Consider the following 15236-nt stretch of genomic DNA (forward strand, 5'->3'; position numbering starts at 1 on the left):
ATATGTGTGTGTGTTGGAGGAGAAACTAGTAAATAACCAACCTCGTGGAGTAGGAATCAAAGTAGTAAATATTTGTAGAGAGCTTATTCAATGCATATAATACGGAAACGGACCTGGCATACAGCGATTTCAGGAACTTCAGTTATTAATAAGATTTCTTCTAACAATTTTACACGCGCGGAAATTTTAGTCCAGAGTCGTTCCTGTCCGCCAAGAATGACCGTGGATGTATTTCTACATAAATTCAAGCTTGCGTGCTTTGAGTACGATTGCGAGACAGTTGAACAGGTGGTTCCAGTTGTTAGTACAACCCAAAAGAAGAAAGCAAGCTATCTGGATGTGATGATAGAATCTGATAATGTCTATCTACCACCTTTACACAGCGTGGTAAACTATGGAGTAAACGAGTAATATAATATTGTGATTAATAATCTACAATCTATGAAAGTTGTAATTGGGAGGCACAACTACGCAGGGGATCTAAATGTCAAGAATATGTCCTTTGTTCTCAAATGCATCGATGGGCAGTACAACAAGTTCAGCACGAGGATAGGCGTCGATCCGATTCTATATGCCTTTAAACATGTAAACAAGGAAATTCACATGTTCCGATCGGGCATCTTTTGACTAATGCCGAAAAGGAAACGTGGGCTTCAGTGGAAGCAGACTTTCGTGCATTACTATACTATTTCGGCAAACAACTGGAAAAGTAACTAATACAATCATGCATCAATTGAAATCAATTGTTGAAGAGAAAAAATGTTTAACATAAATACATAACTATCGACGATGCAATTTAAAATGTTACGCCGTACACCCCTATTGGGGTTACCGATTATGCGCTTGCTATGCCGCAGCAGCGCCCCGGATGCTACAAGAACGTGTGTACATCAGTCGACAAGATGCTCAATTTAAAAATCATGGCGAAATATTCCGGCGCAGTATTTGGTGTTCAAATTACCAGAGGACTTGAACCGATCGGAAGTTGAGACCTGTCTAGCCAATACATCGTACTTTCAGAACTTGGGACTATTTTTAGACCACACGAAAGATTAGACGCAATATGAAGAAACTAGTCTCGGCATGTGCAAACAAGCGAAGGGAAGTAGTCGATACAGTGTATCAATGTATCAATGATGATATTACAGGACTCAAGAAACAGAACGAAATATACAATGACCTTAAACTAGCCTACGAGGGCGATATCGACGAGTAAGGTCTTCGAAAGGTAGTAAGAGTTAACAATCGTGCTCGTTGTTGTAGAATTGATACATTCCTAGAAGCTGCCAAGATTCACCTTCATACACAGGCAAGTGGAGTGAGCGTCGACATGGAGCTGCTATACACATATATGAAGCGGTGTCGGTAAAATATACTGCGGACCACCTCGTGCAGTATCTTATCGAGAAAGATCTGTTGTATTTCAAAGATAAGACTCAATTTTTTTAAGTTAAGTGAACTATGTATTATTAATGATACATAGTAAAACTTGTTATAACTTTAACTCCAGAGCCTACTATGATATTATTAGTGGAAAATACTGGCAACTAAAAATATAGATCTGATTTCAAATCCACAGAATTGCATAAACGAGCACCACGCTACATCTGATAATCTGTAGCATGAACGGTAGCTTCAATGGTCTTTAACATCAAACAATACACAAGGGTCTAGTCACATACGACAGCAATATGATTAATGTGGGATGTTCCAGCGGCACTCTTTTTCACACAATTGCATAAACGAGCACCACGCTACATCTGATAATCTGTAGCATAAACGGTAGCTTCAATGGTCTTCAACATCAAACAATGAACAAGGGCCTAGTCACATACGACAGCAATACGTCAGATGTTCCAGCGGCACTCTTTTTGATATGTATGGCGGACCAGATAGCCCTGGAAAGCGAGAAAGATACTTGACGGGAAACTGACCGAAATGTTCGATCAATACGTTGTCTGCGAGAGGCTTGCGAAGATAGCAAACTTACTCTGTGATCTATTCTGGACAGTTTCCGGCGGAATCTTGATGAGGTTCACAGGATTGATATTCTGACAATTAAAATTGCTCGGAGTGAAATGGAGTGTTGACGTCGCCGCTTGTACGAGAGACGCTTATTTTGTTAATTCATTTCATAGCAGACGCAATAGCTACACCAAAGAATATCAATAAGATTGTGTTGGTAAGTGACGCTACCCACATGACAAGGGTTCAGAATACGCTGAGCAATATATTTTGTGCAGACAAGATCTCTATAGCCGGTAGCACAGACGATGGCGTTGCGATCGGTATGGCAATTCACAGTGTGTTGATGAGTGGCAAAAAGGGTAAGTCCATCGAATCCTTGGCACTTGCGGACGTCACATCTCTAGCATTAGGCTATGTAACAAATATATTTTGGACCCAATCATCAAACGCAATACTGAGTTAAGTTGCTTGCCAGCGAGTTCCAAATATTCATCACAGATGAGAAATAAATCAAGAATACGTTGTATTCAACGTATATGAAGGTAAGAATGTCCTGGTCACTAAATATATATATTACTTGAGCGGGTCCGTGCTGGAGAATACTCAGCAAACACCTAGATGTAAAGGTCGGTCTCTTCTAGGCTGACTATACGATACCAAAACGTTTACGTTAGTGGTACGTATGGGACAGTAGACGTTCAACCGATGACAAGGCGAGGGACGTTTAATTGTTTACATGTATAGCCTCTAGTTCAAATATCCCTATCAGCTGTACAGAAGAAAGGTACATCGCTTTATCGACCTCTTTATTTATATGAATCGTGGCAGCATTGATTCTTTGGTTGTCATGTTTTGTTCTATTTGAGCACTTGCTACAGTTCACTTAAAATAAAGTTGAACATCTTCTGAGATTTAGAATTCCATACCCAGTAGTTCTACAGGGGTATCTTGCAGGTCTGCTATTGCTCTACTTTTGCTTATGTGGGGCTTTATACGCAGACGACTTTTTCTGTCTGTGGGCTTCCTTATTTTGGTTTGGATAAAAAAGCCCAGTTCCAATTAGTGAAGGTAGTTTCCATGTAATCGCAGTAGTCGCAGTTTGATTGAGTGAGAGTAGTGGGGAGTCGTTGTTCTTTTGGGTGAGGGTGACACACCTGTAGTCCCAATTCTAATGGACGAGAATAGGACATCTGCCGTCCTGTCAAACTGGTGACGGAAAGGTGGTATACCTGTAGTCTCAGTTCCAACGGATGATGATAGCATACCTGCAGCTCTGGTTCCAAAGGACAAGTGTAGTGCAGATGGACACCCGGTGCTAGTGCGTGGGAGAAATATATTGTGTAGTCTCAGTTTTGACTGTTAAGGGTAGCGCGAGTGTAGTCATGGTCCCAAGGAGTGAGGGTAGTCCGAACGCAATCGCAGTTCTTTTGGATGAGGCTAGGGTGACTGGGAAGAGTGAAAATGAAGAACGGTCTTAGGCCGGTTTTGATTCAAATCTGAGCAACGATTTACAAGACTTTTTTTTGATAGCGATATAGAAGTCAATAGTTTCTAAAACCATATGTATATAAAGATCTCGGTTTTCTATAATCTTTTGTACGAGGAAAAATAAATGAAAACTCGACAAGAAAGGATTAAAAGCAACTCTGCTATGTACCGATATCGATTATACTGCTGATAAATTGTTGTTGAACTTTAAGTCTGTTGAGAAACATGGGCGTGTAAGGATGTACTGGGGTGTAAGGCTGTACTTTTGTTCTGCGTCTACAGTAGTACCCCAAATCCTTGTCTTTTCCGTTCGACTATCATATTACCCCCAATCCCTTTGTTGTTACCCCGTGACTACAGCTTTATTTTAAACCCTCGTCTTTCCCCGTGAAAATAGTGAAACCCTTTATCTTTTTCCCACGTGACTGTAAAGTACAGCTGAGGGTAGCGGAGAACAAAGTCCAAGGTTTGTCGTAAACAAACGAGTATGAAGAAGCTGTGCTTTGAGGAAAATCAAAATTGAAGAAAGTACAAGAATAGGCGCCGAAAAAGGCCTTATACAAGAAAAACAAGGCTAGAAGCAGAAGTCAGCGATGAATTATCGGAACAACGGGTTATTTAGAAAAAGCGAAACGAGAAGAGTTATTGACGGCACATGGAGATCAAGGAAATGTAAGTTTATGAACACGTGACGAGGAATGTTTCTTAGAACTACGTGCTGGGTAGACAACACAACAAGAAGGGGCAAGGAGAGATGTTCCACACCGATCAAAAAAGACAAAGCAGTTGAAAAAACAACACAGATAACAAGCGCCACACGAAAACAGAGCAAATGAAACCTTGGAAGAACACCAAAAATAGAGGTGCCAAAGAAGCTGAGGAAAGAAAAAGTTAACAGCACGACAAAAGCGGAGGGTTGAAGGCGCATTAAGAAAGGAATACGAAGGTAAATCCCAGAGAAGGATGAACGATCGCGTGACGCAAATTAGAAGAGGGTCTCGTCCAGACAATTGATTTGGCTTTCATAAGGAAACGTGAAGAGTTCGACGAAAAACTTTGTTTGACATATTCTGACTTCTGACGCCTAGCGTTTTTAAAGTAGCAAAAAAAAAGTACATGGATATAGAATGATCTCGATATGGATGTATGGACGGAGACTGAATGCATAATAAGCGATCATGAACATGAACTCACAAACGTAGATATTGTGGTCTCATATATCAAGATTTATGCTCGCATAGGTGTTTTGTGTAGTCAGCGAAAACTTTAATCGAGCTACAATTCGATTAATCCAAAGCACGAGTATGGCCAAATTTGAAGTCGTTTTGAAGTTCTTTCATACACCTGCTGTTTCTATTTCATTAAACAACCTAGGGTGTATCGCGATAAGGTTTTAAAGTAATTGCGAGTGGATTGTAATTCTTTAATACTGAGGGCTGTATAAGCCACTAAACTAATTTGATTACTATATGATTGGATGCCTAAGTTTTTGCATCCGGTGCGGCAGGTTCAGAAACGCTGGGCATGATCGCTATATTCGATTGTGACTAATATGTGTACGTGTAGATTGAAGATCGGCGGGAACACGTCTTATAACATCTCAAGACCTGCGTTGGCTGGTGGTGCTGAACAGAACCTGTTTGCTGCGTTTCCCTCCTTTCTTCTTCTTACCCTGGTGAGCCTGGTCCGCTGGTACTTGTATCGTGTCACTGAATGTTATTAAAGTAGAACATATATCTGTTAGATAAAACAAGCCTTTGGAACACGCATATCGTCGGGTGTATTTGTACCTTATCCATACTGCCTGTGCTTGTATGTGATTGAATCACGCTAAAAGCGTCAGACTAATACGGCTTGGCGAACATCTACCAGACGCACCCAAAAATACGCTGTGCGAAGACTATAAGTTTAACTCGGCGGATGCACTGCTAGTTCCATCCAGGTCACCCCCGACTGATACACCTAATGAAAGAGATTGATAATCACACATGATCATGGACAGAAACAACATATCCAGCCCACACTAGACTAATACACCCAATGAAAGATACTGATGATTACACATGATCATGGACAGAAATAACGTATCCAGCCCACACTAGACTAATACACCCAATAAAAGATACTAATAACTACAAATGATCATGGACAGAAATAACGTATCCAGCCCACACTAGACTAATACACCCAATGAAAGATACTAATAACTACAAATGATCATGCACATGAACTACATATCCAGCTCACAATAGACAGATACACCCAATGAAAGATACTAATCACTACAAATGATCATGTACAGCAACAACATATCCAGCCCACCGTAGACAGATACACCAAATGGAAGTTACAGATAATTACACATGATCATGCACAAGGACAACATATCCAGCCCACCCTAAAAGATACACCCAATGAAAGATACTAATCACTACAAATGATCATACACAGGAAGAACATATCCAGCCCACCCTAGACAGATACACCAAATGGAAGTTACAGATAATTACACATGATCATGCACAAGGACAACATACAGGTCTACGAAGGCTTTATTCAGCGAGTCTTGGAACGACGTTTGGAAATCTGGAGCCCATTCTGAGTTGACTGATGCCGTTTGTAGTGGTTCCATTGGCGGAGCCTGGTAGTATGAAAGTATCAACAAATTCATATCAATACATATAGTGTTCATATAACAAAACCCAAAGCATGGCGAAACTCGAATAAAACGTACACTTGGTGAACGATAATAGAGCACAAGTGGACTTTAATAGTGAAGCCACAGCGAAAAACACACGAGTGCGGGAGGAGAGTGTGCGCAACAAAGACATGTGCAAATCAAAGGCACAAAAGATACAGAGAAGATAGCTACACAGTACCAAATGCGTTGAACACAGGGTTGTCCACTAAAAGTGTACTGAACGCGTGTATGACCGTACGACCCAACCGCAACGAGTACAGCTGAACTCAGCACTATTGAAACATCGGACGAAACATTACAACTCCCTGGCATGCATAGGCGTAAACGACAGAAGGCGAGTCAACTGCACACTCTGTAACTCTCAAAGCCAAACTATACTATGTATATACACACACACACACACACACACACACATATATATATATATGACACGAATACTCGTACACTCACCTTCAGCGTCATTCAACATACAAACGCAAACGAACTATCTACGATAAAAAAACACACACTTTGGGTACCGAGACAGGCGGTGGCGAGAAAAACGTTTTACGCCTTGTGTCTGAAGGGGGTGATACTTCTTTGGTTGAGCTTGTGCTCGACGTTTGGGTGAACAGAAGAGCGGTGCTTGTCGCGGGTGAGCCAATTGTGGGCCAATCAAAATCGTCCGATGCAGCCTTGTTCTTACCGGCGCTCTGGAGAACAATACATACGAGGTAGGGTCAGGCTGAAGGATACCCGGTGGGTGGGGTCAGGCTTAAGAATACCCGGTGGGTGGGGTCAGGCTTAAGGATACCCGGTGGGTGGGGTCAGGCTTAAGGATACCCATTGGGTGGGGAAGACTACCGAGATAACATGATATGAAACGCATGCGAGAAAGGCTACCAAGCTAATATGATATGCAACACATGCGAGAAAGACTGAGTGAATGTCAACACGATTAACGTACTTGAAACACGATGAGATGTTCTTTTGCTTGTTTTTTTTCAAGCTAAGGAATTTCTATCCTTTCCAGAAATGCTACACTACGGAATTGAGAGTACACTCTCTGTGGATATACTTACTAGATCGAATAGACATATCACAACATTTCACACTCACTGGTAGCAGCCTATGTGCATGTACTTGCTAGATCGAATAGACGTGTCACACTCACCGGTAGCAGTCTATGCGCATTGGTATTCCTCGTAGCACCAGCGAAGGAGAAGGAGAGTTCGTTTGCGGCCGTGCGTTTGGACTCTTCCAACACAGCCATAAACACCGCATCTTCTGGGGACATACCTGTGTACAGGAGGGGTGTGGTTTCAGAATAGATAGATATGAATATGAATATATGTATATACGTATATATATATATATATATATATATACACATATGCATACTTATACATATACATACACATATACATACACACACACACGCACACGCACACACACACACATATATATATATTATATGTATACATACAAACAACATTTAACATACAACAAGATACAAGAATTCTAGACAAGATGGTCAGCAGAAGCATCAGATGCATGCCAAGAACTAATCCTCATACACATATATCAAACGAAATGCATGCCTCAACCTATGGGCATATAGCACATATGAAATACATGGCAAAAACTGTGAGGACACATCACATCTGGCACGTGCTGAAACGACTGGCAAAAGTATCGTGGGTGAGTGTGGGTGTGCGGTAGAGGTAGCCATTAGAGAGTATGTCCAGGTCTGCATTGAGCCTACCCACCACCAGACTACCGCCCAGTATAGAGACCGGACACACACGGAACCATACAGAAGTACTATCTATACATGTGTGCGTAAGATAGGTGCTGGTACTTACTGGGAAACGCGTCGTGCGTGGGTGTGGGTGTGCGGTTCAGGTGTCCGTTGGAGGGTATATCCAGATCTGCACTGGTAGAGCCCCTTATCAGATTATCACTCAGCGCCAAAGGAAACGCGTTCTCATCGTTCACATCGTGCTTAAACGCTTTGCTGAGTGCCAGTGCTTCCTGAAACGGGGCAGATAGAGCAGTATATATATAAATATATCAGCTGAGATGAATAGTTAACATATAAATATATAAGCTGAGATGAATAGTTAACATATAAATATATAAGCTGAGATGAATAGTTAACATATAAATATATAAGCTGAGATGAATAGTTAACATATAAATATATAAGCTGAGATAAATAGTTAACACATATAGGTGATGGTCATGTACTCGTACTCCCGGGATGGATATGGATAGACTTAGATATATATAAATTGAGAAAGAATACATCTAAACATGTCGCAAAGTTATGTATATACATTTCCTTCAAATAGGATAAGTAGGCGTATAAGACAACAATCTTGAACGTGATCGAGAGCTTCATATGTGCGCCAATTTTCCAACCCATCACTAGCACGAAGCAGTATCATGTTACAGCATCCATCAGCGTTCGTGGACGGCCGGTGTCTAGTACGACGAATAGTCCTGAGCGCTTAAGTGTTGAGATGGTAAATGTACATCACCAGCAAATACATGTATGCACGCAGATACGTACAAATGGATTTTGACATATGCAGGCATATCGAATAACACGAACGGATGCCTTGGTATATGCGATATACCTATCAGCAATATGTACATAAATGAACACAACACGTAAGAAAGATACTATACTATATGGACACATACTGTGATCAGCACAAGTATACCTATAAGCAATATATATATATACATACATCGAAATATGCCATTTCAGAAACTTGAGTATAAACTCAGATGATGTGAACAAACGCAACCCTCACAAATATGTGTCATGTACTCAACTGTGCGATCAATACTCACAGAAACACACACAACCGTCCTCCTAAAACAGAACAAAACAAAAACACACACACACACACAGACAGGGACTGGGACAGGGACAGAGACAGACAGACACACACACACACATATATATGTATATATATATATATATACATAATAAAACATACATATATATACATGTATACATACATATGCATATGCGTCAATGGCGTGCACATTGTTATACCTCTTCCCTGATGATGCGTGTTTCCTCCTGTTTGATACGCTGTGCTTTGCGCTCTCTGTTTTGTTTCAACTTCTGTGTTTCGTCATGAAACTCGGCGATCACTTCATCCGACTGCACCAAAAGGTAGTGTGACGATCCCGTTAACTAAATTAACGCCGTACACTATAAAACACCGGCAATACATTCTGATACTACGGAACGAGAGTGAACGCCCAGGTAACGTTAACGTGTAGAAGTACACCCACTAGCAATGCCAATGAGATATGTGCGATTGTATTGCGAGCGCACAACAAAGGCAGGGCAAATAAATTGTATATATAAATTATAACCTCTCCCCTCATACCTATGTATGTATGTATGTATGCATGTATGTATGTATATGTATATATCAATGACGCTGGAAAAGGGAGCTTTGTGTTAAATACGACCGATGACCCTCCTCCAACACAACACAACACATACCAAGAGATGATCAAGATCCAGCTCAGCAATGAGGAATTGAGACGACAACGGCAGATGAGAAAGGTACCTCAACTTCTTACGCGTCTCGTGGGTGACAGTCCCCTGTGGATGGAACACGGGGTTTGGAATGTGATATAGAGTGGACTAACACACTAACACTACATGAGATTGGATAGCTGATATATATATATTAAAATAACATAAGACTCCTACTTTATTGGAAAGGGGAGATTTGTGTTGAATGGACCTCCTATGCGTTGTCCTAAACGAAAGACACAGGAGGGCTATCGACAGGAGCGACAAGCCGAGTGCTATACAACAGACGATACAATCCTTCCTGGAAAGTCCGGTAGCAATGCACTCAGGACCGGATCAAGTACTTACCAATGATACAGGTACTTTTTAACAAATGTACCTACTAATGGTGTAGGTACGTACAAATGGTGTAAGTACGTACTAATATATGTATTTACTAATGGTGTGAGTACTTATTAATAAAAGTACTTACTAATGGTGTACGTACGTACTAATAAATGTATATATTAATGGTGTGAGTACTTATTAAAAAATGTACTTACTAATGGTGTAAGTACATACTAAAAAATGTAACAGCTTATGGTGTAAATACGTACTAATAAATGTATTTACTAATGGTGTGAGTACTTATTAATAAATGTACTTACTAATGGTGTAAGTACGTACTAATAAATGTACTAACAAATGGTGTCAGTACGTACTAATAAACGTACTTACATTATCAGGCGAGCGTAAGTACATAGTACGATTATTTGTAGCGTACACACCTACCAGATACTAAACGCTGATTCTCATATACACCCGCACAGGCGTGCATTATATACGTAAACGTAAACTACGTTTACCTGAGCCCAACCCTGCATCTTGCCCAACCGACTGGGCGATGGCACACTCATAAATGACTAGGCACGTGTGTTAACCGTTTGGACGTGAAACATACCTCAGACGACAGCCATGACTCATCCTCACTAGATCGTTGGTGGCTATGCTCCAAACAAACACCCATGTACAAATAGACATACTACTCACACACCCATGTACACATAGACATACCACCCACACACCCACGTACACATAGACATACCACTCACACACCCATGTACACATAGACATACCACCCACACACACAGACACACCAGTCACACACCCATGTACACACAGACACACCAGTCACACACCCATGTACACACAGACACACCAGTCACACACCCATGTACACACAGACACACCAGTCACACACCCATGTACACACAGACATACCACACAAACACCCATGCACACACAGACATACCACCCACACACCCATGTACACACACACATACCCCCCACACACCCATGAAAACACACACATACCACACACACACTCACATACCACCCACACACCCATGTACACACAGACATACCACTCACACACCGATGCACACACAGACATACCACCCACACACCCATGTGCACACCCACATACCACTCACACACCCATGTACACACAAATATACCACCCACACGAAGGATGTGTATATATACCTGGGCTAAGTCCAGTATCTTGCCGGTAAGACCGGGTGGGGACGCACTCAGCGAACCAAACTGCTTCACCAGACACCGTACGTTGATGGAGTGCATGTATATCCTGCGACCGTCGGTGGCCTGGTACAGAAAGGTGGGTTCTGAGTCTCTCTCACGCTCAAGCTCATCCCGACCCTATGCGAAGACGTAGTAATGTGATGGGATGTGATATGTTAATTTTTAGTTTAATTCCTGCCACCTCTACGAATACAGCTAGAAATAAGTAAATAATAATTATGATGTGATGTGTGAGCGTTGAGCCAGATTAGGTACATTTTTGATTGCCGCCAATTGATATATATATATGTAGGTATATACACGTGCACATATACAGATTACTGGGCAAAGCGCAGCATCCTGAATAGAAACACATGCACACGCGCATATTCAAGACTACCCACCACCTACCCATCCACACACACACACATATATATATATATACACACACACACATATATATATGTATATATGTATATATATATATATGTATATACTATATATATATACATACATATACATACACATACATACATACATGCATACATACATACATACATACATACATACATAACCACACTTACAGTACACAGTGCAGTACACATATGTCTATTTATATATGCCTAATAGCCCTACCTGCTTTGGGGGTGGCAAGTGCTGCGTGTGCTGTGGTTGGTCGGCCTTGTCGTGGTCGTGTGTCTCAGTAGTTGCCACGTGAGCTTCATGCAGCGCAACACTTCGTTGGCGCAGTTTCTCGAGCGCAATCTGTTTGTGTCATGCGTTGTGTGAGTACGTGATACGCTCGAGCTATTCCTGTCAATTAGGTTATGAGTACGTAGTGTAATATGGTACTCGCGTGCAATGGGTATATATACCTAGTGATTGAAGGATACGATATAAAGTAATTGAAGCATAATTAGTATATGTGAATCTACGTAAGACTACGTTTAAGGATAGTCGAGCCGGTCTGGTAAAAGTGTGCTCATGATATTACGTAATTTGTTAAATACCAAACGTCCACACAAACGCTACTAACAATTGAACCAGAAACACCTTTATCTTGCACCAGCAACACTGATTGCTATGCAAACACGCGTGCACATCAAGCACAGAACGTCTACCTACACAGCACATCTGCCTACACAGCACATCTGCCTACACAGCACAGCTACCTACACAGCACATCTACCTACACAGCACATCTGCCTACACAGCACATCTGCCTATATAGTACATCTGCCTATATAGTACATCTGCCTATATAGTACTTCTACTTACACAGCACATCTTCCCTACACAGCACATCTTACCTGCAGATACAAGACCTCTTCGGTTTCCCCACAGCTGAGGCTGTCATTCAGTTTGAGCTCCAATTCGCTGCGTTCGCGCGTGACGATGTTGCGCTGTACCTCAACGGCCGATGTCTGCAGCAGATTGGTGTACTTACGCGCCTCAGGATCACTGTCTCTGCCGATGGAGAGCACCTCGCGCACCCCACCCCCTGACTGGGTGGTAGGTAGATGAAGGGAAGGGAGTACTTAGTATCACCACACACTCTGCATTGTCCTTCTGACTAACCACGTGTCTCCTGCTGTACGTAGCGTGTGGCTGTACGCTACTCGCAGGTGTGAATGGTCGTATGCGTTTTAGGGTTCAGGGTTTAGATGCATGCTGTGGCGACAGCTGACAGGTCAATGGTTGCACAACGTCAGAGGGGCTTTGACAGTTGTTGTTCGAGCTATGATAGGACACCTCCATAGGCGTACGTGGTATATATATCACAGGCAGACCTAATATGGGTATATATATCACAGGCAGACCTACGATGAGTATATATATCACAGGCAGACCTACTATGAGAATATATATCACAGACAGACCTACTATGGGTATATATATCACAGGCAGACCTACTATGAGTATATGTATCACAGGCAGACCTACTATGAGTGGATATATCACAGGCAGACCTACAATGAGTATGTATATCACAGGCAGACCTACTATGAGAATACATATCACAGGCAGACTTACTATGAGAATATATATCACAGGTAGACCTACTATGGGTATACATATCACAGGCAGACCTATTATGAATATATATATCACAGGCAGACCTACTATGGGTATATATATCACAGGCAGACCTACTACTACTATGGGTATATATATATCACAGGCAGACCTACTACTACTATGGGTATATATATCACAGGCAGACCTACTATGATTATATGTATCATAGGCAGACATACTATGAGAATATACATCACAGGCAGACCTACTATGAGTATATATATCACAGACAGACCTACTATGAGTATATATATCACAGGCAGACTTACTGTGAGAATATATGTCACACGCAGACCTACTATGAGAATATATATCACAGACAGACGTACTATGAGTATATATATCACAGGCAGACCTACTATGAGTACCTGTATCACTTATGAGTATATATATCACAGACAGACTTACTATGAGTATATATATCACAGGCAGACCTACTATGAGTATATGTATCACAGGCAGACCTATTATGAGTATATATATCACAGACAGACTTGCTGTACGATGTTGGCTTGAGCAGAGAGAATGAAGAACACATAGCCCAAGCACAAACACAAAAACAATACACAACACACACATTCATGGCCAACAGTTGGTAGTCTCTATCAGTCACGTACGGCATTTACGTTTAACGGCAAGGGTAAGTACAAGAAGCACACAGATCGCAGTCATCTCAACAAATGGCCGCAACGTCCATTGGAAGGACGTGACCGGCAAAACGTAACACAATATATATATATCCATGAATCAATTGTTTCACTGACAGCCAAAGGCACAAGCCAAACGATTCCGTTGAGATTTTTACTACCAAGCACCCAGCTTAGATCATTAGACTACACCGTTGCATGTGCACTCGTACACACAGTGGTAGCAGCAACATCCACAATACATACAGTGGTAACAGCAACATCCACGGGTGTGGGATAGATGCATGAGCGTCCTTGCTTGACCAGCAGGCGCATGTCGATGGGTGTGTGGACCTCTACCGACGGATGCTCCACCGGAGTCATGGACCTCAGCTCAGCCGCACAGATGGGTTCGTGACAGATAGGGCATTCACTCCAGGCACCTGCGCTCATGTGTAGGTAATGCAACACACAGCCGTAGCAGTACACATGGCCACACGGCGTGGTCTTGGCGGGAGACGGGGGGGACAGGCAGATGGGGCACAGCATATTCTGGATAATACCGGGATGTTAAAAGCGGGATGCTAAAGTGTGATGTTAAAGCAGGATGTTAAAGTGGGATGTTAAAGTGGGATGTTAAAGCGGGATGTTAAAGTGTGATGTTAAAAGCGGGATGTTAAAGAAAGTGTGATGTTAAAGCGGGATGTTAAAGTGTGATGTTAAAGCGGGATGTCAAAGTGTGATGTTAAAGCGGGATGTCAAAGTGTGATGTTAAAGCGGGATGCTAAAGTGTGATGGTAAAGCGGGATGTTAAAGTGTGATGTTAAAGCGGGATGTTAAAGCGGGATGTTAAAGTGTGATGTTAAAGCGGGATATTAAAGCGTGATGTTAAAAGCGGGATGTTAAAGTATGATGTTAAAGCGGGATATGTTAAAGTGTGATGTCAAAGCGGGATGTTAAAGTGTGATGTTAAAGCGGGATGTTAAAGTGTGATGTTAAAAGCGGGATGTGAGTATTGGAGTGAGATTGAAGGAGTGTTGTATTGAATGAGTCAAGGAGATACAGCGCTGCAGAAATGGCACACAAATACAGTAGATTGCACACAGCACATCGAGATAGATATAGGCAATACACACTGTCATACGAACAGATATACACGTATGAACAAATGGACAATCCTATAGTACGTATATTGGCTGCATCACTATATATATATATATATATATATATATATCATCTCATGCCTATTTGGCACACTTACCTCACT

The 15236-nt window shown here is 41.8% G+C and overlaps 1 protein-coding gene across 1 annotated transcript in view; it reads right to left on the minus strand.

The window, feature by feature from the left end:
* Positions 1-4861: 4861 nt before the first annotated feature.
* SARC_03255 (hypothetical protein) overlaps positions 4862-15236 on the minus strand; it is a 16923-nt gene continuing 6548 nt past the window's right edge. Inside the window, exons 5-15 of the mRNA XM_014302956.1 lie at positions 14237-14521; positions 12575-12769; positions 11901-12029; positions 11229-11402; positions 9669-9770; positions 9207-9317; positions 8002-8170; positions 7311-7435; positions 6667-6849; positions 5994-6097; positions 4862-5165 (exon numbers count right to left, since the gene is read on the minus strand). Of these exons, the coding sequence (XP_014158431.1) occupies positions 5057-5165; positions 5994-6097; positions 6667-6849; positions 7311-7435; positions 8002-8170; positions 9207-9317; positions 9669-9770; positions 11229-11402; positions 11901-12029; positions 12575-12769; positions 14237-14521 (1686 nt within the window). The 3' untranslated portion in view covers positions 4862-5056. The remainder of the gene's footprint in view (positions 5166-5993; positions 6098-6666; positions 6850-7310; positions 7436-8001; positions 8171-9206; positions 9318-9668; positions 9771-11228; positions 11403-11900; positions 12030-12574; positions 12770-14236; positions 14522-15236) is intronic.

Source organism: Sphaeroforma arctica (assembly GCF_001186125.1).
Source record: "Sphaeroforma arctica JP610 unplaced genomic scaffold supercont1.162, whole genome shotgun sequence".
Taxonomy (NCBI): Eukaryota; class Ichthyosporea; order Ichthyophonida; genus Sphaeroforma; species Sphaeroforma arctica.